The sequence below is a fragment of the Dermacentor andersoni genome, chromosome 9 (assembly GCF_023375885.2).
Source record: "Dermacentor andersoni chromosome 9, qqDerAnde1_hic_scaffold, whole genome shotgun sequence".
Taxonomy (NCBI): Eukaryota; Metazoa; Arthropoda; class Arachnida; order Ixodida; family Ixodidae; genus Dermacentor; species Dermacentor andersoni.
In genome coordinates, this window is record NC_092822.1 from 95059295 (window position 1) to 95082488 (window position 23194).

Consider the following 23194-nt stretch of genomic DNA (forward strand, 5'->3'; position numbering starts at 1 on the left):
GATATATGACCCGTCAACCTTGCAGTAATATGCCCGGTTGTTCGTCTTACTTTATTAAGAAAACGTCATTGTTTACACTGCAGCACAAAAGTAATTGGAACGCCAATGCATTTCGTGGGAAACCGAAAACTTATATTTAAATTGACGCAGTCTTGGGAATCCATTTAAAGTCTATATACCTTGCATACTCACTAGCTACAAATATGTAGATTACGTGCCGCAAATTAATTACAATATTTAGCGTGATAACGTTAATTATTGAAATAAGAATTTCGATTTCTCATAGAACTAATTGGTGCCTCTTCGAGTAATTTAGACCATTCAGGAACGAAAAGGTTAGGAGAGACCATGACGTCACGCAGCCAGCCTTGGCAAGCTAACGCTCCGTGACGCCAGTCGCTCTGCTCAGTGTCGGCCCAACATGTGACCTCTTGCGTCGAGATCACGGGGAAAGAATCCAGATTTGCTAACATGGAGGCACGTTTCCCTTCCTCCATGAAATGGGTTTGCAAAGAAAAGATCAACCGGGACTACTAAAACCTACCGCGCGATCTCACGTATCCTCCGTGTTCTGTAGTTTTAATCACGTGTTGGGACGACGCTCTCCCCTTCAATCGCGTTGCGCAATGCACTCTTCTAACCGTTTTCTTTCCTCCATGATTCAGATCAAGGGCTAAAATTCCACTATTTGCCACATGCAATTTTCTTAAGATTTGGTGCAGCCAACAAAAAAAATTGACTCACCTTCACGGCCCTGCGAAAGTGGATGTCCGGAGAATCTGTTCAAAACCACCGGTACAAATGCTCAGGAGGCATTCAATGCTTTATTGTTTTAGAGTAATGGTACATTAAAGTTATAGTAGTAATGAAAGTAATAGTAATATTGATAGCACGCACCGCCCATAGCGTTGCTGCAACAACATTAAAATCGGTTGTTAGGCTGGTTCTTTAATGTACGAAATGCTAGGGACGTCACTCCCCACGTCGCAAGCTGCCTTCGCCGCGGCAGTTTACGCAGCATTAATCTTTATCTGGAAGCGTATGCGGGGAGCGCTACGTGCTTGGCATTGTTATCAGGAGCGCCTTATCGTCAATTATGTGGCTCGGATGCTTGTTTTATGCTTGTCCTTTATTGAAGCGTATGCTGTAGATCTGTTGTAGCATGCGTAATTCCAAAGAATGTATGCCTTGTTCGATTGACTTTGCTGAGTGCTTGAAGCCTCTGCCTTACGGGGCTACGAGCCACAGCTCCTGGCCCTGCACTGCCGCTGGGATCTACCCACATTTTTTCTAAGGAACACGGACACGAAAAATTCCAACCTACTAGAGGCTAACAGCATCTCTTTATAAACACTCTGTATGACACGATATAACACACTTGAAATGGTTCAGCGCAAAGCATTTGGTATTATTTTTATAACTACTGTAAAACCCACTCACCCACAACTCTCACCCAAAAGCATGGTGCCCAGTCATTGCAACTTCAACGCACGCAAAGTTCTGAGATTTGTCTTTCTTTCTCTCCACTCGTTGCACCGTCACCCATGTCTATCTATTAGTATTATTCTTAACCGGAAATCATCACTCTGAAATTTTAACTTTGCATCAGGCACATTAACGTTTTCAAAAAAATTTTTCCTGCACTATTGAGGAACGAAACACTCTACCATTGTCATTGCTAAGCAGTAATGATTATATCTTCCTTGGAATCTCGTTGCACATATTCTAATGCATATATCGAAACTGGTGTAATGCTCAAAATGCGTTCCAAGTGAATATTATTTGCGCATTTACTCGCTACAAACGTGTCCGCAAATAAGGACACGGTTAGCTTCATTGGTAATGTTCGTTATACAAGAGCACCAATAAAGGAGGAGTGTAAAGAGAATGCGCAAGTATATTGTCGAAGCTGAACGGTTCACATTATTCACATCAATTGCGCACGTTGCTGACGTGTAAGAATGAGGCTAATGACAGGAACTCAAAGAGGTTATCGCGGTTTTAAGAGCTTATTATTGCGATAGCAATTATAGGGACACTCCAGGGTCATTTTTACCGTCGCTGTCGCCGAGATGTTCCGCATAAAGTCCGAGGGTGATAACACTATCGCTACGCGTCGTATGGTGTATGTGCGAGTGAACACAAGCGAGATAAGCCGACGATCGCGGCCCGATCGGGCGCTTGCGAAAGAGAAAGCGGAGAGCAAACGCGCCGTCGTCTTCCGTCGCGCGAAAGGCTGTGGAGGGATGAGAGGGGGGGAGAGCGGCGGAGCGGTGCTCCAGTAGCAACTGCGCATTTCGCGACCGGGCGCAGGGGGAACTGACCATCGCGGCTCAATCTCGCGCGCCACATGTGGAGGAAAGCGGATAGACAGCGCGGGAGAGAGTGAGGGCGGTTTCGACTCCGCCCACAAGTGCTTGGTATGAACTGCAGCGGGCGGCCGCGCCCGACGTATCTTGGAAGTGCTTGATAGACGTCTGCAGACGGCTCATAGATCTTTGTGCGCGCTGTGTCCTCGCCGCCTTTGCGTTGAAGCGATACACCGCACGAAAGTCGCTTCGCTCGCAGCTGCTGTCGCGCATGCTCACACCCGCTTTTTTACAGCGAGTGTCCGCGCTCATCGAGTGCGATGCCTTCATGTTTGGTGGTGCGCGCTGACACCATGCTCTTTAATTCAAGTAGTAAGGGAATGTTTCCAAGTTTATGCGGCCGATAATACTACTGTCCGTACTTCGTATACCTGCCAACTAATTTGCTATCGCAATAGATGCTCCACCTATCGGGCTAAACTACGACTTTTTTGAGGTTAGAAGGTCTAAGTGGTTAATGAAGGCGCCAAGCATAAATATTACCAAGGTCAGATCAAGGTGAAATGTTAAAGGAGCTATTTCTTAAAGAGACGATAAAGAACACTACCTTCGACGAAAGCGACGCATGGCAGAAGTGCTGCACACTGGCAAGTAATTGACATAGATTAGGATAAGTACAGGACCAAGGGCCGTACATTGAGGAACATCTAGATATAACGAGTCAAATTGAGAGAGGTGCAGTCGCTGGCGTAAGCAAAGCGGTGTCAGTTGGCCAAGCGGCTCCACATCCAGCCCAAAGCAGGGGGATATAGGTATAGGCTTGAAAGCTTATAGCTTCAAGCAATTTTTCAAATATTTTCTTCAAAGCCTAAAGGTAAAGCTTCAATGCTGTATCTTGTGATTCATTTTAGTACAAGCAATTCATAAAGAGAGTTAGCTGTATGGCATAGAACAAGCCTCCGAGAAAACCGTCCCGATTATTGTTAAACATGTTAACAGATACTATCAATTTAAAGTGACCCTGAACGAACCCTCGGGCTTGGTGAAATAACGTAGTCCGAGGGTAACATTGTTAGGATCGGCCTGCAGCTATTTCAGCCCGCTGCACGTGTTCCGATCCAACCGGGACGGTGGCGCACTTCAGAGAACTGCGCATAACCGGCAGCCACGTGACGGGAGGTCAGCTCAGGGGAGTTCTCGAGGGGATGTAATTGGCGGAACCTCCCCATGCGCTTTTCGAGACACCAGACAATGTGCTACCTGGGCGCGCCACGCGGTACGGCTCCGAGATCGACGAAGCAGGCTTTGTGCGCAACACGACAATGCCGCCCTGTTCTGCTATGAGTGGGAGAGTTGCCGCGGGAACGCCGATGAAGGCTCCTTCCCACGCGCCGACCAAGACGCAAGACTATGTGCTGCACCCAGTTGCGCTACCCAGACCGACTCCGATTTCTACGAAGCCCCTCTGACGTCGGCTTCGGAGAGCACTGAAACCTGTGCGGCACGTGTATGTGAGCCCTCCTCCTCCAAAAGGGCGGGTCATCTTCAATGACGTCGAACTATGACGTCGAACTATGACGTCGAGCGGAGTGCTTATAAGCAGCGATTGTCGGCTGCTAGTGTGTGCTCGTTGTCGTGCTCGAAATGTACCGGTGAGCTGTGTGCTCGTTTGCTGTATGCTCGTCTTGCGGGCTCCATTTGGGAGTCACGCTAGACTGTCGATGTATCTCATGTTCAACTGTAAATGTAAATAACATGTAAATAAATCCTCCTCTCCTAAGTCCCGACGAAGAGTCAAGCGCCTTCCTACAGCTACGACTGCCAAATCTTACATCTGAATGGCAGCGGCGAGATCGGCCTACAGCTCCTAGATCATCCGACAACTCTAACAAATGGTGGCAGCGGCGAGATCGTCCGACGAATCTTACAGCATACGCTGCAGTGAACATATCAGCCAAGTTTCGCTGCCGTACGCGGTGCGCGGAGCTCGCAAAGCGGATCGCGAAGTCTCCTTTTTCCTCAAACCCTGTCTCTTCAGCAGAAAGCCCTGTCCTCGCTCTCTTCTAACGCCCCATTTCGTTATCGGACGCACTATTTCGTCATTCACTTAGACGGCTGCTATTGGCCGATAGCTGACATTAGACTGCGGTCGACTACGTGGCGTAGATGCCGTGGGGTGCCGCCACGAGTCCACTGGCTAAGCTGGCTGCAGCTAGGTGAGGACAACCCCATTTGGTTTATGTTTAGCGCGTCGTAGGCACCAAAGGCCGATGTCGTGGCGTCTACGTCAACATCCAAAATTAAATTTGAACTGCGCGCCACGGTGACATACAGAAGGCGGAGCCTTGTGGGCACGCCAAACTGCGCCGTAGCCTTCGCAGTGCAGGGCATTGAAGAAGGAACGCGAGTACAGCGGAGGCCGGGTTTGATTACCAGTAACTCCGCTTTTAATGAACGCATTGAAGTACTTTCTTTTTGTGCCGAAGTATTTCTGAAATGGCCTATTTTTACTTGAAATGCCTTTCTCCACTTCAATAAAAAATGGTTCAAAGTCCCTTTAATGATGTGAGCGTTGACTATGCGATGAGATGACGTTATGTGAGATTGGATCGCACTTTGTTTTAATTCGTTTTAACCGACAGATGTCAGTGAAACCAAGTTTGCAATGAACATCAAGGGGCGTAAATTTTCCAGAAAGCATAGACGGCGATCTGAGCGTAGCTGCCAGCCTACATACATACGCTCTGATGCAAAAAGCCTGTCGAGGTCGACGTCACGTGTCACCTTAGGCCTAAATCAAATCTTAATTATTTTTCATATTCGAATCGGTATGGCCGCCGCTATGACGAAAGATACAGGGGAGGCAGGGGAAAGGAGGAGTACGGGTCGGGTCCCTGCATTGTTCGTGCCACGGTGAATGAATGAACCAGTTTACTGGTGCCAACGCGGGGGTCATGTCTAGCTAGTAATTTCTTTTTCAATTATACTGCAATTATTGGCCGCAGCATTATACAGCGCCCTCACAATGAAAAAGAGAGAGTCTCACTCCATTTTTACTCGAATATCAAATGCACTCTCTATTAAATCCCTCTAAAGGCGCTGCGGGTATTGCTAAAATAAATAAATAAAACCGGCTTAGTCACATCGACGCATAGTTGCACCCTCGCTATAGAGGTTGCTCTGCAAAAATTTTTTTTCTCCATGCATTGGTTAGGGGGCCGTGGAGTACAGACGTGTCTCACATGGGCTCCCGCTTCTCGTGCTTCTCACCTCGGAACAAGGCCAGTGACGAACCCAAGTTTTGCACTGGTGCGACCGGCAAGACGAGTGAAACCGGCGGACACTAGCCACCTTCGGCTGAGTGCACCTTATCTCAAGGTCATCATCATCATCATCATCAGCCTGGTTACACCCACTGCAGGGCAAAGGCCTCTCCCATACTTCTCCAGCAACCCCGGTCATCTACTAATTGTGGCCATGTCGTCCCTGCAAACTTCTTAATCTCATCCGCCCACCTAACTTTATGCCGCCCCCGGCAACGCTTCCCTTCCCTTGGAATCCAGTCCGTAACCCTTAATGACCATCGGTTATCTTCCCTCCTCATTACATGTCCTGCCCATGCCCATTTCTTTTTCTTGAATTCAACTAAGACGTCATTAACTCGCGTTTGTTCCCTCACCCAATCTGCTCTTTTCTTATCCCTTAACGTCACACCCATCATTCTTCTTTCCATAGCTCGTTGCGTCGTCCTCAATTTGAGTAGAACCCTCTTCGTAAGCCTCCAGGTTTCTGCCCCGTAGGTGAGTACTGGTAATACACAGCTATTATACACTTTTCTCTTGAGGGATAATGGCAACCTGCTGTTCATGATCTGAGAATGCCTGCCAAACGCACCTCAGCCCATTCTTATTCTTCTGATTATTTCCGTCTCATGATCCGGATCCGCCGTCACTACCTGCCCTAAGTAGATGTATTCCCTTACCACTTCCAGTGCCTGGCTACCTATTGTAAATTGCTGTTCTCTTCCAAGACTGTTAAACATTAGTTTAGTTTTCTGCAGATTAAGTTTTAGACCCACTCTTCTGCTTTGCCTCTCCAGGTCAGTGAGCATGCATTGCAGTTGGTCCCCTGAGTTAGTAAGCAAGGCAATATCATCAACGAATCGCAAGTTACTAAGGTATTCTCCATTAACTTTTATCCCCAATTCTTCCCAATCCAGGTCTCTGAATACCTCCTGTAAACACGCTGTGAATAGCATTGGAGAGATCGTATCTCCCTGCCTGACGCCTTTCTTTATTGGGATTTTGTTGCTTTCTTTATGGAGGACTACGGTGGCTGTGGAGCCGCTATAGATATCTTTCAGTATTTCTACATACGGCTCGCCTACACCCTGATCTCAAGGTATCAAGCATTATTCCCGACGACCGCCCGCCCGCCCGGTTAAGCCTAACGCCAGAACCAGCGCCGCACGCCGCGTGAGCTCGAACACACGAGCGCTCGCCCACACAGCGGCGAAGAGCCCCTACGATGAGCCGAGAGGCAGCTGCTGCAAGCGAAATGTCAAACCAGAAAGAAGATGAAGCAAATGTAATGCAAACAGACCGGGCGGAAGGAAACACCGGGGAAGGTACCTGGAACTACGACGCAGAAAGCGGCCGAACAATCGAAGCGGAAAGCGCCTGGATCACAAGAAACAAAGCCAAGAAGGACACCTCGAATTCAAAGACGCCGGAAAAAAAACCAACCAATGAGCAAACGCCCAATGCAGCACCTTCACACCAACAACGCAGACCCAGGATGCCGCCCCTGTCACTTGACGACTTTAAGATCGTCTACCACCCGCAAGCAGGTCTCGACCTCGCCAAATGGAATACCGTCGCAGTCGTGCACGCCATCGGTAGAGCGAGTCGACTATCACAGCAGGACTTCAATGACAAAGTACGCGTACAAGTACAGCGAATCGAAAATTTAGTCATCGCAAGCACGGCCGGCAAGGAAGACGCAAAGATGCTGATTAGCATCAACAGAATGCAGCTCGGAGGCACTTACCACAACGTTAAAGGCAACATACGAACCCCTGGTGACGTCTCCCGAGGCGTCATCAATGGCCTCATACCGGAACAAGCACCGCAGGACTTATGGCAGGAATCCGAGCACCGGCACGATTCACCGTTCTTCACGCCCGAATGATGGGTCAGTCGACCACGGCAGTCGTATTCTTCGAAGGACCGCACGTTCACTACTACATCATCTTCCAGAGCGTATACTTCCGCTGCAGACCATATCGCAAGTCAGTGCAGTACTGCCGCACCTGCGGCAACACGGGACACCGCCAAGACGTCTGTCCAAAACCGATCCCAGATTTTTGCTACAAATGCTGCAAGACTGGACAACCACAAGACCATGACTGCAAACCGACCTGCAAGCTCTGCGGAGAAGCGCACGAAAGTGCAAGTACAGAGTGCAAGAAGAGACTGAAGCCAAGTCCTCCACCCTACAATATACGGCAACAGCGCCTTAACAGACTACAAGAAAGAGACAACCACTGGAGCTCCAGCAGTGAAGAGTTCCTGGAGCTGGGCACCTCGGCCACCAGCTCGAGCAGTGACAGTGCGAGCAGCTCCCCCAGACGCAGCAGCTCCAAGCCAATACTGCGAAGTGCTTCGCGCTCACGTTCCCGCTCTCGCTCCCGCTCAGTCAAGCGCGCGAGCTACGCCGACGTAGTAAGCGGCTCGAGCAACTCGGGTTGTACGAGCAGCTTGGATGCATCGGCCCAAGCCGCAGTCATACGGGTCCTAGAAAACAAACAGCAGAACCAGCAGAGCAAACTGCAGAATCAGCAAAACCTCATAGACAAGCTACTCCGCAGTCAACAGAAACAGCAAGAGCTCACCGATAAACTGCTTCAAAAATGCAAAGAACAAAAAGAACTCACAGACAAGCTGCATCAAAAATGCCAGGAGCTCGAAAACATAAACAGAGCGTCGGGAACGACGTTGACCAAGGCTGACGTTGAAGCCATAGTAGATGCAAGGTGCCTGATATTTCAAGAAGCCTTTATGAAGAACATTCACGCTACAATGGAAAAAGTTGTCCAATCAGCAGTCGAAAAAACAGCCGCTACCTTCGAAAACAAGATCGCCACGTTAAACGCCAAAATAGATGGGATCGCACCACAGCTCAACAATTTTATCGCGCATGTAAATAACAACTACATCACCAAGGCACAGCTCGACAATTCGCGCCCCACGACTCGGAAGAAGGCACGGGCGAACAGCCACAGCGACTCTTGCTCGGTCTCGCCCACTCGCGATCGCCGACGCGAATTCGTATCCATCGACGATGGCGATCGCTAACCACAACAAGGCAAAGAACCAGCATTCAACTATACGCATATGGCAATGGAACTGTCGATCTTACCGCCCTCGACACGCCAATCTACAAGAATTCGTCAAGCTGAATCAACCCGACGTCATAGCACTACAGGAAACCAACACGCAGAACGTCCGACTGCAAGGATACGCCACATATGCACAAACCCGACGAACTGCCATAATGGTGAAGAAAACTCTCACAGCCCAAAAACATGACATAGAGAACACCCAGACCGAACACACCTTAATCGAGGTTTTACCGGAACGAAAGACGCAGAAAAGCCTATTCGTGGCCAGCGTGTACAGCCCGCCTCGCGACCAGCTACCGGACTTCGATCACTTTGTACGAGAAATCAGGAAATCCACGAATGGACGCCAACTCGTCATAGTGGGAGACTTCAACGCCTCGCACACGGCGTGGGGCTATCATACCACCACAAAGAAGGGTGCTAGAGTGCACGATGCCGCACAGCAACACAGACTCACCCTCTGGAATGATCCCCTCCAGACCACCAGAATTGGATACAGCGTCTTCAGGGACACAAACCCCGATCTTACCTTTACTGCGGACGTTCCCTGGGCAGAGTGCAGTCGACTCCAGAAAACCTTAGGTAGCGATCACCATTTTCTCCAATTAGATGTAGCACACACCCGTAAACAGACCAAGGCAGGAATTGCACGGCTAACCGATTGGAAATCCTTCAGGGACAAGCTAGATTCCGGAGGAAGCATAACTGACATTGACGAGTGGCTCAAAAATGTATTAGACACAGCAGAACGTCACACCAAGATCATACAACTCGATGCCGATACACCCGTGGTCGACGCGCACCTCCTACATCTCTGGGAGGCAAAAAGCGGCCTCCTGAAGAGATGGAAGCGACAAGAGCTTAACAGAAAGCTAAAAACACGTATCGCTCTCCTTACCAAGCAGGCTTAAGACTATGCGGACCACCTCGTCAGGCAGAACTGGCACGCTTTCTGTGACAAGCTACAGGGGACTCTGAGCAGGAAGAGGACCTGGCACCTCCTACGCGCACTCCTGGCCACTGAACCCACCAAAATGAAACAGAAGCAACATCTTCACAGTCTTATCCACAACCACGCCGGATCAGAAGAACACCTCCTGCGAGAACAACAAAAGTAACTACGCGAAGACGCACCCTCTACCGCGTCAACTCGCAGCAAAGAATACTCTGGAAAACCGAACCCAGAACTCGACCGACCTTTCACGCAGGCCGAAATCCACGTAGCCCTATCCAAGCTGACTAGAAATACTAGCCCTGGTAAAGACAGGGTCGTTAACAAACACCTACGCAACCTACCGCAGCAGGCCACCGAGGCTCTCCTCCGTTACTACAATGAGTGCTGGGAGAAAGTAGAACTGCCTGCTGTGTGGAAACACTCGGACATCACCATGATTCCCAAGGCCAACAAACCTCTCAGCTTGGAGAACCTACGCCCGCTCTCCCTCACCTCGTGCGCGGGAAAGCTTTTCGAACATATGGTGCACGACCGCATTACCCAGTACCTGGAAGACAACGACCACCTACCAGACACCATGTTCGGTTTCAGGCAGCACCTCTCAACGCAGGATGTACTCTTACAACTAAAAGAAGGCCTTCTAGATAACCTAAACAATCGAAGCAAATACTCCATAGTGGCAATAAACGTCAAGGGAGCTTTTGATAACGTTAGCCACGACGCGATCCTCAACAATTTCGAAGGCACCGCCTGCGGCACAAGGACCTACGCATACGTCAGAAACTTTCTGATGGACTGCACGGCAACAGTCGGCATCTGCAACATCCGCATTGAAAGCTTCCTACTTCCAAACAGAGGCACCGCGCAAGGGTCGGTCATTTCACCACTACTCTTTAACGTAGCTATGATCAAGCTACCCCCACTCCTCGAGATACCAGATCTGCGTCACGCGATGTATGCTGATGACATCACGCTCTGGACCAGAGCTACGAACGTTGGAAGGCGAGAAAGTAGCTTACAAGAAGCCGTCGACACCATCGAAAGCTATCTCCGAAATTGCGGCCTCCGCTGCGTCCCAGAGAAGTCTGAACACCTCGTCCTGAAAGCAAGAACGAGAGGCCAACCACCCAACTACGAAGAGACCGACCCCAGCAACACACTCAACGTGACAACAATCCCGAAAGTCGACACCATGCGAATACTTGGACTCCACATCCACAAAGACGGATCGGGAGCTGCCAGCCTACCGAGACTAGAACGCACCCTTTCGCAACTAACGCACCTTGTAAAAAGGATCTCAAGCCAACGAAGCGGGCTCAAGGAGCAAGACACTCTAAGAATAATACAAGCGCTCCTCACCAGTCGCATCACATACGGCACGCCGTACCTGTCTTTAAAGAACGCTGAAATAGAAAAGCTGAACATCATGATAAGGAAGGCAATCAAAGTCGCCCTGGAACTCCCCGCCATGGCCTCTACATCACGTCTCCTTAAGATGGGCGTCCACAACACGTGGCAAGAGCTCGCCGAAGCGCACAAGAACAGCCAGCTGGAACGACTCAAGCTCACGCCCACAGGGAGATCAGTACTCCGACACCTAACCTACAGCGAGACGTATGTCGCAGACACGGACAAGAAAGAGCGAATACCACCGGACGGTCGAGAGTGCATTTGCATCGCACGTGTCCCGCGCAACATGCATCCCATATATCACAAGAGTAGAAGACAGGCTAGAGCCAACGCCATCAAACGAAGTTTCAAGCATGACCCGAATGCCCGCTACACCGACGCGGCCAAGTATCCGCATCTAAACGCGTACGCTCTGAGCGTCGTAGACTCCCAAGGCTCCGAGCTAGCATCGGCAACCATCAAGGCACGCAACCCGGAAACGGCTGAAGAAGCGGCAATCGCTCTCGCCACCACCACATGCACAGACGCAGCGGTTATATTCATCGACTCTCAGGCTGCCTGCAGAAACTTCTTGGGGGGCCGCATCTCGGCCGATGCACTCAAGATACTAAAAAGACGAAGCACTCCGCTCCCGTACACCTGCGTAACGTGGGTACCTGGACACGAGGGACTAGAGGGGAACGAAGCGGCCCACGCCGCTGCCCGCGAACACGTCAGCCAGGCTCCCCTCTCCCCACGCGTTGTCGGACCCGTGACAGAAAAGGCGCAGGCCGTAACCCACCAACTATTCGGCCATATTGCAACATTACAGGCTCGAGCGTCGAGTGTACCCTCCACCGCACCCTAAACTCGACAGAGAAGAAAGCCTAATCCTTAGACTGCTGCAAAGTAATACATACACGCACGGAACGATAATGCATCGCCTCTACCCGACGCTCCACGTCTACCTCTGCCCACTTTGCAACGTACCCGACACTCTGGCACACTTGCTCCTGGAATGCCCGTGGCAGGAAGGCAGCGATATGCAAACAGAAACGCACGCAAAACGAGCAATAGAAGCAAACGGCGTATTCCAAACGTGGGAGGCCAAGCTAACCCTCGGGGACCTGGAAGACCAACGACAACTCGTCGCCAGGGCCAAGAGGGCAGTCGAAGCCAGAGGGTTCCTGGACTAAGGAGCCTTCCCACCTTAGGGTGATACCCGGCCTCGCTCGGGACACTGTTTCGTTTAATAAAAGTTTCTCTCTCTCTCTCCATGCATTGGCTAGACAACTACAGCGAAACAGCCACCAGCCGTCATACGCCATACCTTTAAGCGTCTACAGAATCAGGGAACAATACACACACATAAAGAGAACAATCATACGCGCCGGCGGAGCTCGGTAAGACGCTAGATGGCGGCAACAGCAATAATGGCGGCGCCATTTCAATAAAGAAAAAGAAACATCCGGGAAGACCAAAACAAACACCCGCCCCCGGGAGGGCTCGAACCTCCAACCTTTCGGTTAACAGCCGAACGCGCTAGCCGATTGCGCCACGGAGGCTGGACGCCGCAAGTCGACGTAAAAAAAAGTGGGGTTACATCACCGCCGAAGAGTTTCACAAAGACCGATCATGTGGACAGCTATTATTTATTAAACACTTGCCTTTGCCCGTCCCGAGCTCCAAAGTGTCACACGCTGGCCCGCCCAATCACGGCCCAGTGATTTCACAAAATAATTTCCACTTTGCTGCACTTGGAAAGTGGCGCTCGTTAATTGGAGCAGCCGCTGACAGCCTTAGCAACGCTAGTTCTGCAAGCAGATATAGCAACGCTGCTCGTATATTTTATAAGCAACAGTATTTGTGAGACAGATCTCGCCGAAAGCAACGATAGTCAGCTAAATTATTACGTTGCATAACACCACAAACTATTCCAGATGAGAAAGTGGAGAAGGTGCGATTGGTGCAGTTCGTCAGAGTTCGTTATTTGTTCATAAAAATAAAGGCTGTGCAGTCCTTCGCACAACGAAGCGCCGGTGAAGCCGTCGTTGCTATGGGTTCCAGCATGGCGGCCGAGCCAGCTCAGATGCGATACGGCGCAAATTTTACATATACACAGGGTGTCTTCTTTTTTTTTTAGCTGCACGAAATTCTTTAAATTAGAAAAAATATAAATCACTGTAACGTTATGTTTACCATTCGAGTGTACGGATTGGCAGCCTCTAGATACAGAGCAATTTGCGCACTTACGTGCGTAATTAGCGAAGTTGCGGAACTTAACTTTCTAATTATCAACATTAGGTGGCTACAGCAAATGGGTACTCTGAAGCTCGTCCTCGACAGTACCTATCCCAACGATTAAATTTTGAATAGTGGATTTCACGTGGGAGCTACGCGAACAATTAGTTCCCCTTGGCAGGTTTCTTGAAACCGAAGCTGGCTGGAAAAAGAGCGTCTGTGTCGTCGATGTCAACGCAGCCTCGCACCCCCCCCCCCCCCCCCCCCCATGTTTTTTCACGTCTCGGCGGCGTTGGCCTAGCGCTTCAATACCCGCAGTCCGCCAAATTTACTTCGTCATTTCGTTGGGCGCCCCGTGTCCACTTCCACCGACGAAATACCGTATCAGGGGCCCAAGGGAATGAGGAAGGAAATTTGGCGGCCTGCCCGCACTCAAGCGATAGGCCAGCGTCGCATACAGCATGGAGATAACCCAAGCTGCTCGCGGCGAGCAAGAACGGCGGTGACGTCAGAGTCAAAACAAGGAGGGGGGGGGGGGGCGACATCGACGACACAGACGCTCTTTTTTCAGGAAGTTTTGCTTTCAAGAAACCTGCCAAGGGGAACTAAATGTTCGCTTAGCTCCCACGTGAAATCCGCCATTCAAAATTTAATCGCTGGGATAGGTACTGTCGAGGACGGGCTTCAAAGAACTCATTTGCTGTAGCCACCTACTGTTGATCATTAGAAAGTTAATTACCGTAACCTCGTTAATTATGCACTTAATTGCGGGAATTGTTCTGCATCTAGAGGCTCCCAATCCGTACGCTCGAAGAGTAAACATAACGTTACCCCGATTTATCATGTCCTAAATTTAAAAACTTGGTGCAGCTAAAAAAACACCCTGTACATAAAACATGCAGTAAAAAAACCTAATGGAGAGTAAAGAGAAAAAAAACGCAGCCGCCCCCGGGAGGGCTCGAACCTCCAACCTTTCGGTTAACAGCCGAACGCGCTAGCCGATTGCGCCACGGAGGCTTTTTTTTTTTTTTTTTTCTTTATTCACAAAATGACATACATACATAAAAACCCGTTGGGCTACTTGGACCAACGTGACAAGCTAAAATTTCTTGAAATTCACTAATTCATCAAGAATACCCAACCAGTCAGGCGGATCTGCCTGTACACGATAAATCTCGCGTATGAAGATAATGCTTTCAACAAAGTTTTCTCGTGCTGAGCGCGCATTCACATCGGCGTGCGTTACCGCCATCCGTGTCTTCCAAAGACTATGGAGGCCCAAGAGCATTATCATGTCGTACGGAAAGCCCTGATGGCTGTCTACCGGCAGAAAACGTATACCCTGTGCTGTTATCGGCAGTTCCTTTTTAAGAGTTCTTTGCAAGACGTCCCAATAAAAAATTGCATCCCAGCACTCAATGAAAGCGTGCTCAATGGTCTCCGGCTTGTTACATAGCGCACAGTTTGTGGTCCATGGTACAAATATTCCTTTGTCGGCTATCCATGTTTTGACCGGAAGGGTAGATGTATGCAATTTAAAGAAGAACGACTTTACGCTTGCTCTCACTGGCATCCTTTTAACTCTTTTTAAAACATCTTGTCCTGGGCCTCCATAGTATTTCATTCGGTACAATGGCACTGGCATCATAACTTCAACTAAATCCTTGTAAAGTTTCTTTCTTGTTACTGTGCTCAGGTACTGAAGGGAAAACCGAGCTTTTAATATTCGAAGGGAGTCGACTACCTCTCGCAAGTAGCCTTTAAGCCGATAGTGTACAGGCTGTGCACTAGACACAATAAATTCAGGCAAAACGCTTTTCAAACGGATCTGGATCATCGACCGCAAGAATGAATCACTTTGATCTCGTAAGAAGACAAAACGAGAAACAATCTGTCGTAAGAACAAATGCGACAATCCTAGACCACCATCTCGAACAGGACGAAACAAGTTGGTACGGCTGACCCTTTCCCAAGTGGAACCCCAGATAAAAACAGCAAATACTCTGTGTATTTTCTGTACATTCACACGGGTCATCGACAAAAATTGGAGGACATACCACACTTTGGCAATTAAAAACAAATTACAAACCGTTGCCCTTGCAAACATTGACAAATCACGACCCTGCTATCCTCCGGTTTTCTCTTTTACGCGCGACGTCTCTTCCTCCCAGTACTGCGCGGCACTCTCGTAGTGCTCAAGCGGTACCCCCAAATATTTCGTAGGAGACACGGACCATTGTAAATTGGCAAAGACAGACGGTGTGTTGTCCCAACTTCCGTGCCAAAATCCGATGCTCTTGTCCCAATTGATCTCGCATCCGGTTTGCCTGCAATATCTTTTAGCATCGCTTATCGTCTCTAGTACACTTTGGCGATCTGTACAAAAGATTGCGACGTCATCAGCATATGCAAGCACTTTAACATGGGACGATTCAAGCTTATAACCATTGATTTTTTCGTTACTTATTAGAGATAAACAGAAAGGTTCTAAATAAATTGCAAAGAGCAGCGGTGACAATGGACAACCTTGCCTCACTGATGATCTGAGTTTAATGTTCTCAGTTAGTGTCTTATTCAGCACGATATTTACTATGCAGTCATTGTATATCATTTTTAGACCATCGAGTATAACTGTGCCTATGTTAACGTGTTCAAGGATACAAAAAAAGAGCTTCATGCGACACACGATCAAATGCCTTTGCTAAGTCCAGCTGCAACATAGCGACCCGTCCGCCAAAAATGTCACAGCACTCAAGAATACTACGGGCTACATGCACATTTGTAGAGATAGAGCGACCTTTTATGCCACATGTCTGGTGTGGTCCGACTAGAAATAGGACGCCGCACGGGAACGAGTAAAAACGGCGTTACATTACTGCCCAAGCATTTGACAAAAACCGATCTTGTGGACAGCTATTGTTTATTAAACACATGCCCGGGCCCGTCCCGAGCCCGAAAGTGCCGTACACTGTCCCGCCAAATCACGGCCCCGTGATTTCAGACCTGACCTCTTCCAGGCCCGGGCCCGAAACGCTGAACAATGATTGCACCTGAGTCTATAAACTTGGCTTGGATGTAACTTTAAATGAGCTTGTCTGGTGATTTCCAGAATACTATAATACACTGCAACTAGAGACTATTTTAGATCCATTAAATAGAAATGGGTTACGCGCAGGAGTAGCGTTCACGTGCAACTGTACATGGTGGTTTCTTTATAGCTGCACCAAATATTTAAAGATTGGCTGTGGGATATCGAACAATTCTAACCCATCATTTCAATTAAACCATAAAGCGGATATTACTTCTAGGAGAAATAAAAATACTTAATCTAATAAATTACATAATTAAACGCGAATTACGCGAATTAACTTTTTAATTCATTACACTAGTGCGCATATTTCAATCTTCGAATTGTAGCCTGTTAGTATGCAAGGCATATCGACTTGGAACAAATTCTCAGGATGACAGCGGTTGCGAGATATGCCCTGTCAACCTTGCGGTAAAATGCCCGGTTGTTCGTCTTACTTTATTAAGAAAACGCCATTGTTTGCATTGCAACAGAAAAGTAATTGGAACGCCAATGCATATCGTGGAACGCCAAAAACTATAATCTTGATATTGACGCAGTCTTGAGAATCCGTTTCAAGCCGATATACCTAGCATACTCACTAGCTACAATATGTAGATTTTGTGCCGCAATGCATTTACAATAATTAGCGTGATAACGTTAATTATTCAAATAGGCATTTTGATTTCTCGTAGAAGTTATAACCGCTTCTTCGAGTAATTTCGACAATGCAGGAAGGAAAAAGTTAGGAGATAGCATTACGTCACGCAACCAGCCTTGCCAGGCCGTAACGCCAGTCTCTCTGCTCAGCGTCGGCCCAACACGTGACCTCTTGCACCCAGATCACGGAGCAAGAATCTAGATTTTCCGACATGGAGGCACTTTTCCCTTCCTCCATGCGAATGGGTTCGCAAAAAAAATATCAACCGAGACTACTAAAACCTACCGGCCGCTCTAGCCATGCTCTGAAGTTTTCACCACGTGATGGGACGACGCTCTTCCCTTCAATCGCGTTGCGCAATGCTCCCTGCTAAGCCTTTTCCTTCCTCCGTGATTTAGATCAAGGGTCAGAATTCTGCTATTAGCCACAGGCAATTTTCTTGAAACTTGGTGCAGCCAATAAAAAAATTCAGTCGCCATCACGGCCCTGCGAAAGCGGATGTCCAGCGGAGCTGTTGAACACCACCGGCACAAATGCTCAGGGGGTATTCAATGCTTTATTGCTTTCAGTAATGGTAATATAAAGTCATAATAGTAATGGTAATATTGATAGCAGTCACCGCCCATAGCGGTGCTGCAACAACATGAAAATCAGTTGTTAGGTTGGTTCTTTTATATATACCAAATGGTAGGGACGTCACTACCCACGTCGCATGCTGCCTTCGCCGCGGCAGTTTACGCAACAGTAATCTTTATCGGAAAATATGTGCGGGGAGCTCTACGTGCTTGGCATTGATATCAGCAGCGCCCTATCGTTAATAACGTGGCTCGAATGCTTGTTTTGTGCTTGTTCTTTATTTAAACGTATGCTGTTCTGTTGTATGTTGCATGCGCAATTCCAACGAATGTATGCCCTGTTCGCTTGACTTTGACGAGTTCTTGAAGCCTTTGCCTTACGGGGCTCCTGGCTCTGCACTGCCGCCAGGATCGGCCCACATTTTTGCTAAGGAACATGGGCACGAAAAACGCCAACCTACAAGAGGCTAACAGCAGATCTGTAAAAACGCCCTGTACAACACGATATAACGCACTTGAAATAGATCAGCGCAAAGCATTCAATTTTATTTTTTCTAACTACCGTAAACAGCTCTCATCCCACAACTCTCATCCAGACGCATGATGCCCACTCATTGCAACTTCAACGCAAAATTCTGAGGTTTATCTTTCTTTTTCTGCTCTCGTTTTGGCATGACCCGTGTCTGTCCATTAGCATTATTGTTAACCGGAAATCATCACTCTGCAATTTTAACTTCGTGTCAGTCACATTAACGTTTCCAAAATTTTTTGCCTGCACTATTGAGAAATCAAACACTCTACCCATGTCACGGCTAAGCAGTAATCATTCTAGCTTCCTTGAAATTTCATTGCACATTTTCTAATGCATATCTCGAAACTTGTGTAATGCTCAGAATGCATTGAATATCATTATTAGGTGAATATTATTTGCGCATTCCCTCGCTACAAACGTGTCCGCACATTAGGAAACGGTTAGCTTCATTTGTAATGTTCGTTATACAAGTACACAATAAAGGAAGAGGGTAAAGGGAATGCCCAAGTATTTTGTTGAAACTGAACGGCTTACATTAATCACATCAATTGAGCAATTTCATGACATGTAAGAATGAGGGTGACGCCAGGAAATGAAAGAAGTTATCGCGGTTTTAAGAGTTTCTTATTATTGAGATAGGAATTTTATGGACACTCCAGGCGCATTTTTGCCGTCGCTGTAGCCGTGATGTTCCGCATAAAGTCCAAGGGCGATAACACTGTCGCCGCGCGTCGTATGCTGTATGTGCGAGTGAACACAAGCGAGATATGCCGACGATCGCGGCCCAATCTGGCAGGCGTGAAAGAGAAAGCGGAGAGCAAACGCGCCGCCGTCTTCCGTCGCGCAAAAGGCCGTGAGAAGATGAGAGGGAGGGAGGGCGGCGGCGTTGTGATTCTACAGCAATTGCGCATTTCGCGACCTGGCACAAGGGGAACTGACAATCGCGGCTCAATCTCGCGCGCCACATGTGGAGGAAAGCGGCAAGACAGCGCGGGAGGGAGTCGGGGCGGTTTCGACTCCCCCCACAAGTGCTGAGTTTGCAGTGCAGCGCGCGGCCGCGCCCGCCGTATCTTGGCAGTGCTTGAAAGGCATCTGCACACGGCTCATACATCTTTGTGCGCGCTGTGTTCTCGCCGCCCTTGCGTTGAAGCGATACACCGCACGAAGGTCGCTTCGCTGGCTGCTACTGTCGCACTTGCTTCAACCGCTTTTTTACAGCGAGTGTCCGCGCTCGTCGAGTGTGATGCGTTCATGTTTGCTGGTGCGCGCTAACACCATGGTGTTTAGTTCAGCTAGTAAGCGAATGTTTCCAAGTTTATGCGGCCGATAAGACTACTGCCCGTACTTCGTATAGCTGCCAACTAATTTGCTATCGCAATCGATGCTTCACCTTTCGGGCGACACTGCGACTCCTTTGAGGTTAGAAGGTCTAAGTGGTTAATGAAGGTGCCAAGCATAAATCTTATAAAGGTCAAATCAATGCGATATGTTAATGCAGTTATTTTTTTAATGGACGATAAATAAATCTACCTTCGACGAAAGGCACGCATGGCGGAACTGCTGCACACAGGCAAGTCATGAACATGGATTACGATAAGTACAGCACCAAGGGCCGTACCTTGGGGAACCTCTAGATATGACAGGTGAAATAGAAGAGGCGCAGTCGCTGGCGTAAGCATACTGGTGCCAGTTGATCAATCGGTTGCATATCCAGCCCAAAGCAAGGGGATATAGGTCTAGGCTTCAAAGTTTCAAGGCGTTTGTCAAATGTTTTTTTTTTTTGAAGCCTAATGGTAAAGCTTCAATGGGGTATTTTGTGATTCGAACTAGTACAAGCAATTTTTAAAAAAGTGTTAGCTGTGTGGCGTAGAACAAGCCTCTGAGAAAACCACGTTGATTATTCTTAAAGCTGTTAATAGATGCTATTAATTTAAAGTGGTCCTAAACCAACCCTCGGGCTTTGTGAAATAACGACGTCCGCGGGTAACATACACTGCTGTGAACATCTCAGCTAAGTTTCACTGCCGTACGCGGTGCGCGGAGCTAGCAAAGCGGATCGCGAAGTCCGTTCTTTCTCAAACCCTCTGACTTCAGCAGAGGGCGCTGTCCTCGCTCTCTTCTAAAAGCACTATTTCGTCATCGGACGCAAGATTTCGTCATTCCCTTAGACGGCTGCTATTTGCCGATAGCTGACATCAAGCTGCGGTCGGCTACATGGCGTAGATGCCGCGACCGCCGCGGGGTGCCGCCACGAGTCCACTGGCTAAGCTCGCTGCAGCTCCGTGAGGACAACCCAATATGGCTTATGTTAAGGCACCAAAGGCCGAAGTCGTGGCGTCTACGTTAACATCCAAAATTAAATTTAAACTGCGCGCCACTGTGACAGTTAGAAGGCGGAGTACTGTGGGCACGCCCAACTGCGCCGTAGCCTTCGCAGTGCAGGGCATTGAAGGAACGGCAGCACAGCGGAAGCCGTGTTCGATTGCCAATAACTCCGCTTCTAATCAACGCATTCAAGTACTTTTTGCGCCGAAGTATTTCTGAATTGGCCTATTTTCACTTCAAATGCCTTTCTCCACCCCGATAAAAAGTGGTTCAAGACCCCTTTAATGATGTGGGAGTAGAGCATGCGATGAGATGACGTTATGTGAGATTGGGTTGCACTTACTTTTAATTCGTTTTAAGCGACAGATGTCAGTGAAACTAAGTTTTCAATTAACATCAAGGGGCGTTAGTTTTCCAGAAAGCATAGACGACGATCTGAGCGTAGCTCCTAGCCTACATACATCCTCTCTGATGCAAAAAGCCTGTCGAGGTCGACGTCACGTGTCAACTTAGGCCTATATCAAATCTATTTTTCTTTTCATATTTAAATCAGTATTGCCTGCCGCTATGACAAAAAATACAGAGGAGGCAGGGGAAACGAGGACTGCAGGTTGGGTCCTTGCATTGTTCGTGCCACGGTGAATGAATGAACCAGTTTACTGGTGGCAACGCGGGGCCGGGTCATGTCTAGCTAGTAATTTTTTTTTCAATTATGCTGCAATTATTGGCCGCAGCATTATGCAGCGCCCTCACAATGAAAAAGAGAGAGTCTCACTCCATTTTCACTCCAATATGAAATGCACTCTATATTAAATCCCTCTAAAGGCGCTGCGTGTATTGTTAAAATAAATAAATAAAACCGGCTTAGGCACATCGACGCATAGTTGCTCCCTCGCTAGAGGTTGCTCTGCAAAAATTTTTTTCTCCATGCATTGGTTATACAACTACAGCGAAACAGACACCAGCCCTCATACGCTATAGCTTTAAGCGTCTACAGAATTAGTGAACAATACACACACATAAAGAAAACAATCATATGCGCCGGCGGAGCTCGGTAAGACGCTAGATGGCGGCAACAGCACTAATGGCGGCGCCATTGCAATAAAGAAAAAAAAACATCCGGGAAGACCAAAACAAACACCCGCCCCCAGGAGGGCTCGAACCTCCAACCTTTCGGTTAACAGCCGAACGCGCTAGCCGATTGCGCCACGGAGGCTGGACGTCGAACGGCAACGTAAAAAAAAAATGGGGTTACATTACCGCCGAATTGTTTCAGAAAGACCGATTCTGTGGACAGCTATCGTTTATTAAACACTTGCCCGGGCCCGTCCCAAGCCCGAAAGTGTGGCACGCTGGCCCGCCCGTTCACCGCCCAGTGATTTCAAACCTGACCTCTACCCGGCACGGCCGCAAAACTCTGAACATTGATTGCACTTGAGTCAATAAACTTGGCGTGGATGTAACTTTAAACGAGCTTGTCTGGTGACTTCCAGAATACTTTAATACACTGCCACTAGAAACTATCTTAGATCCATTAACTAGATATGGGTTACGCGCCATCATGTGCAATGGTACAGGGTGTTTTTTTTTTTTTTTTAAGCTGCACCAAATATTCAAAGATTGGCTGTGGCAAATAGCACAATTCTAACGCGTCATCTGATTAATCGATGAAGCGGGTATTACTTCTAGGAGAAATCAAAATACTTAATTTAATAAATGACCTAATTAAACAGCAATTACGCAAATTAACTTTTAAATTCATTACACTAGTGCACATATTTCAATCTTCGAATTGTAGCCTCTCAGTATGCAAAACATATCGACTTACAACGAATTCTGATGATGACACCGGTTACGATATGTGCCCCGTAAACCTTCTAGTAAAATGCCCGGTTGTTCGTCTTACTTCATTAGGAAAACTCCATTGTTTACACTGCACCTCAAAAGTAATTGGAACGCCAATGCATTTCGTGGGACACCGAAAGCTATTATCTCGAAATTGACGCGGTCTTGAGAGTCCGTTTCAAGTCTACATACCTTGCATACTCACTAGCTTCAATATGTACATTATGTGCCGCAAATTATTTACAATAATTCGCGTGATAACGTTAATTATTCAATGAGGCATTTTGATTTCTCGTAGAAGTAATGACTGCCTCTTCGAGTAATTTCGACAATGCAGGAAGGAAAAGGTTAGGAGAGAGAATGACGTCACGCAGCCAGCCTTGGCAAGCTAACGCTCCGTGATGCCAGTCGCTCTGCTCGGTGTCGGCCCAACACGTGACCTCTTTCGCCGAGATCACGGAGCAAGAATCCAGATTGGCCGACAAGGAGGCACTTCTTCCTTCTTCTATGGGAATGGATTTGGAAAACAAAAATGTACCGCTACTGCTAAAATCTACCGCACGCTCTGGCCATGCTCTAAAATTTTCACCACGTGTGGGACGACGCTCTCCCCTTCAATAGCGTTGCGCAATGCTCCCTCCTAACCTTTTTTCCTTCCTCCATGATTCAGATCAAGGGCTAAAATTCTGCTATTTGCCACAGGCAATTTTCTTTAAATTTGGTGCAGCCAACAGAAAAAACTGACTGGCCATCACGGCCCTGCGGAAGTGGATGTCCGGAGAAGCTGTTCAAAACCACCGGTACAAATGCTCAGGAGGCATTCAATGCTTTATTGTTTTAGAGTAATGGTACATTAAAGTTATAGTAGTAATGAAAGTAATAGTAATACTGA

The 23194-nt window shown here is 48.1% G+C and overlaps 1 protein-coding gene and 3 non-coding genes across 4 annotated transcripts; all 4 read right to left on the reverse strand.

Annotated features, from left to right (window-relative positions):
* Positions 1–12547: 12547 nt before the first annotated feature.
* TRNAN-GUU (transfer RNA asparagine (anticodon GUU)) lies at positions 12548–12621 on the reverse strand. Its single transcript has one exon. It is a non-coding gene; the product is annotated as a tRNA-Asn (tRNA).
* Positions 12622–14240: 1619 nt separating this feature from the next.
* TRNAN-GUU (transfer RNA arginine (anticodon UCU)) lies at positions 14241–14314 on the reverse strand. The gene has a single exon. It is a non-coding gene; the product is annotated as a tRNA-Asn (tRNA).
* Positions 14315–16126, reverse strand: LOC140213231 (uncharacterized). Its single transcript, XM_072284376.1, has one exon. The coding sequence runs from the start codon at positions 15402–15404 to the stop codon at positions 14397–14399; it is 1008 nt and encodes a 335-aa protein (XP_072140477.1). The 5' UTR covers positions 15405–16126; the 3' UTR covers positions 14315–14396.
* A 5473-nt stretch (positions 16127–21599) lies between these two features.
* On the reverse strand, positions 21600–21673 carry TRNAN-GUU (transfer RNA asparagine (anticodon GUU)). The gene has a single exon. It is a non-coding gene; the product is annotated as a tRNA-Asn (tRNA).
* Positions 21674–23194: the final 1521 nt, after the last annotated feature.